This window comes from Myotis davidii, unplaced genomic scaffold (genome assembly GCF_000327345.1).
Source record: "Myotis davidii unplaced genomic scaffold, ASM32734v1 scaffold939, whole genome shotgun sequence".
Taxonomy (NCBI): Eukaryota; Metazoa; Chordata; class Mammalia; order Chiroptera; family Vespertilionidae; genus Myotis; species Myotis davidii.
The window spans coordinates 15,963-19,810 of record NW_006290535.1 but is presented as its reverse complement, the minus strand read 5'-3'; the positions used below and the strand labels follow the sequence as shown (position 1 = coordinate 19,810).

The window sequence follows — 3,848 nt, the reverse complement described above, 5'->3', positions numbered from 1 at the left end:
GGAGGTCAGTGCAGGGGCCGGGAGTGCAGGAGGGCAGTGCAGGGGCAGGCAGCACCACGGGGGTGGGCAGTGGGGGGAGCCAGTGCCGGAGTGGGTAATTCAGGGGACCAGGCAGTACCAGAGGTGGGGCCATTGGGTCGAGGGGGGACAGTGGGGTGGGGTAGTGCCAGGAAGATCGAGCTTGAAGGTGCCCTCCCTGCAGCCCAATCATCCGTCAGATCCGCCAGGCCTGTGCAGAGCCCTTTGAGGCCTTTGAGGAGTGTCTTCGGCAGAATGAGGCGGCCACAGGCAACTGTGCGGAGCAGGTGCGCCGCTTCCTGCAGTGCGCTGAGCAGGTGCAGCCGGCGAGCCCACCTGCAAGTGTGCAGGTAAAGACCTGAGGTCACCCTCAGCCCCACCCTCCCAGCACCGACCTTCACATGCATCCAGAATTCACAACACTCACCTCTTGCCCCGTCCATAGCCCCTGCTTTAGTCCAGCCACCTGCCCTCCAGGACACCTGTCCCATGTCCCCTGGCCTCTGTAAACCCCCACAGTACCTGCCTCTGGCCAGAGAGCGCCTGAGAACTGAGGACTGGTCACATTACTCCTTTGATATTGTTCACACCGAGGAACAAAATCCCAGGTTTGGGCAGCCTCTGTCTTCCCCAGGCTAACCGTTCAATCTCCTTCACCCTCTCCTGCCCCTCAGCTGTCCTGGCAGGTGTGAGGTTGGGGTAAAGGTCTTTCTCTTTTTTTTTCTTTTTAATATATTTTATTGATTTTTTACAGAGAGGAAGGGAGAGGGCTAGAGAATTAGAAACATCAATGAGAGAGAAACATCGATCAGCTGCCTCCTGCACACTCCCCACCGGGGATGTGCCTGCAACCAAGGTACATGCCCTTGACTGGAATCGAACCCGGGACCCCTGAGTCTGCAGGCCGACGCTCTAGCCACTGAGCCAAACCGGTCAGGGCAAAGTCTTACTCCTTTTAATGTATACGGTACTTTAACAGATATGGTATTTCTGTGGTATTACAATTTCATGGATGGGCCGAGCCAGTGGTAGCTCAGTGGTTGAGCATCAGCTCATGAAATAAAATAAAAATTTCATGGATGGGCATAGTTTAAAATAAATGTCTAAAAAGACTCCTTAGTGGGGCAATTTTGGAAAACGGTTGAGAAACCCGGTTTAGATGTTTATGGGACTGTGAGCCCCAAAGGCAAAGATCCCCTCTTCACCAGCCCTTCTGGTACTCTCTCATCTGCCCCTCCCTGTCTCTGTGGCTCCGTCTTCCCTTCTTGCTCCCAGGGGAGAGGCTTTCTCTTGGCCTCCATGCTCCTTTCAGTCCTTCCAAATGACCCATTTTCTGCAGTGGTCCCCAAGTGTTGCGAGCGAGTTTGACTGGGTTCTGATTTACTTAAAACCCTTTCCATAGACCAGGTGTCAACTCGGTGCTGCCTACGGGCCCTCCCCCTTCCTCCAGTCCTGTGTTCCAGCCCCAGGGAATGGAACTTACTCCACCTCATGTCTGTCCTGCTGGCAGGCTTTTATCTAGCTGTTTCCTTCTGCCTAGACTGCCACCTAGTCCTGCTCACCTCCCTCAGAAAACCTCGGGTGATGGCCCCTCCCTATGTCGGGCTCCCACAGTGCCTGACTCCCTAATTACGGCTTACATGCCACTGCTTTGTAACCACTGCCCTCCCATCGCTTGTTTCAGAGAAGTTCTTGCTGAAACTGGGCCAGAAGCCCTGTCACCTGGACCTCAGTCTTGTGTTTTCATGAGGCAGGATAGGTGAAAGGTTCAGGCCCCAAGAACTCCCAGCAGAAAGGACTTTTAATTCTTCTCAGGAAATAGTCTCAAGGAGCTCATGCTGTTCACGCTAGTTTCTTAGTCATATGTTGATGATTTCTTTTCAAGATTTTGGGGCATCTGAATAGTAAAAACCCCACCTTCCCATCTTAGGATCAGTTTCTCCTTTCCTCCTGAGATAAGCAACCAGCCTGTCCCCATCTCATAAAGTATGCTGTATGGTTTAAAGTGCCACCTACATCTCCCCACATACACCTCTCTCCACCCTGACCTCATTTTCTTTGTAGCTATTCAGTCGAAATATTTTTGTTCATTTGTTGTTGTCTATCCCGCCTGAGTCGGAGACTTGTGCCTGCCTGCGTCCAGTGCTGGGTCCCCAGTACCTGTAGCAGTGCCAGGCACACAGTAGGTGCTCAGTGCATACAACAAGCTGCCTTCCTTGCTCCCAGTGACAGTTCACTAGGTCCCCTGTTCATGGGCTCCACAGGCAGCCTCTGCTTTGTCTACACAATCTCCCCAGGGCGGGCACAGACGGTGGCAGATGATGATGTGTTTTCCACAGGCACAGCCACTTCCTGCCTCCTGAGGACTCTGGACCATGTGAAAGCTGGACAGGAGTGACTGGCCACTTACTGCCCCCAGCCCTGAAGAGTGAGTGACCAGATGCTATTCTGAGGTCCCTGGATATGGGCCCAGTCTCTGGACATCGGGACTCACAATAAATAAAGACTGTGTACACCAGGCTTTGATTCCTGCCTTCAGCACTGAGGGCCCTAGACTCCCTTCTGGGACTTCCAGAAGACTGCACGGGACATCCCTCACTCTCCAAGGGGCAACTTCCGTCTATCACTGAGGGCTGTTTTTGTGGGCACTGACCACCTAGCACTTCTGCCTGCACTGTGGGCTTGAGCAGCTCCTGCCATTAGAAGAGCCCTGAGCAGCACTCAGCACACAGAAGGGGGTGCCATGTGGATCCAGGCAGTGGCTGCTGCAGCTTCTTCCTCTCTCTTAGGGTGTCAGGTTCTATGGGCATAGCTGGTGATCACAGGCTCTAGAGTGCAGGTCTGCAGGAGGACCCCAGAGTGCTGAGCTCTGCATGCCTGGGGCTGCACCCAGATATATACTATTCAGACCTGTTGCACCCCTGGAGGTGACTCCAAATCTCCAGAAATTGGAAGTGACTTGCCAATGTTGACTAGACTGGCCATTTGAAACCTGAGGCTGTGCCCTGGCTTTGAAAAAATGAGCTAGAGTCTGTCCTGGGGATATGATCTTTAAGACAAAGGCAGTTGGCCTGGGAGGTAAGGTATAAGTCCAAGTGGTCAGGGTGGAGGGAGCAATGCGGTCCCTGAAGGGCTGTGGGGATCTGGTGGCTTTTGTTCCCAGCTCCAGTTTCCTTGGGTTGTAGACTGAGTCCTCCAATTTCTGGCCAACTTCACTTTGCCTGAGTGGGTTCAGTTCCATGTAACTGAAAAGTGTGATAACAGACAAGACAACATCGAGACTACATTTCAGAATGTCTTCCAGTAGGCTAGATCAACTCCCTACGTGGTGACCTCAGGGGTCTAGGGGAGCCAAATGGAAGCCTTAAACCTTTACCACACACCATTGGTCAAAGCAAGACCTGAGACAGGAATGGTGGGGGTTGGAGGGGATAGCACCTCTCAATGGCATTTAGCTGCAAAGACTTTTTGCCTGTGTTTAACCTACCATAAAATCTTCATAGTTTCTATTCCTGGGTGTTGGTGAACTATTTTTATGAGTTTTTCACATAATATGAACTTTTAAATTGCTATAAGTTTGTTAAGAATATCATAATTCTTGTTTTAAGGTCTACAGAATCTAGTAGAAGCCCCTTTTCCTTTCTGGTGTTGGTTATTTGTACCTTTTTTTTCATCATGTTGACAGGACTTTCTCAATTTTATTAACTTTTTCACAGAATCTGGTTTTGGCTTTGTTGATGTCTCTATTTGTATATTAATTTTTATTTTTATTTTATTTTATTTTTTTAAAAATATATTTTATTGATTTTTTACAGAGCGGAAGGGAGAGA

General features: G+C 50.5%; 1 protein-coding gene across 1 annotated transcript in view; it reads left to right on the top strand.

Annotated features, from left to right (window-relative positions):
- Positions 1-3,527, top strand: part of CHCHD5 (coiled-coil-helix-coiled-coil-helix domain containing 5) — a 12,225-nt gene extending 8,698 nt beyond the window's left edge. Inside the window, exons 4-5 of the mRNA XM_006763576.2 lie at positions 203-368; positions 2,358-3,527. Of these exons, the coding sequence (XP_006763639.1) occupies positions 203-368; positions 2,358-2,381 (190 nt within the window). The 3' untranslated portion in view covers positions 2,382-3,527. The remainder of the gene's footprint in view (positions 1-202; positions 369-2,357) is intronic.
- The last annotated feature ends 321 nt before the right edge of the window (positions 3,528-3,848 follow it).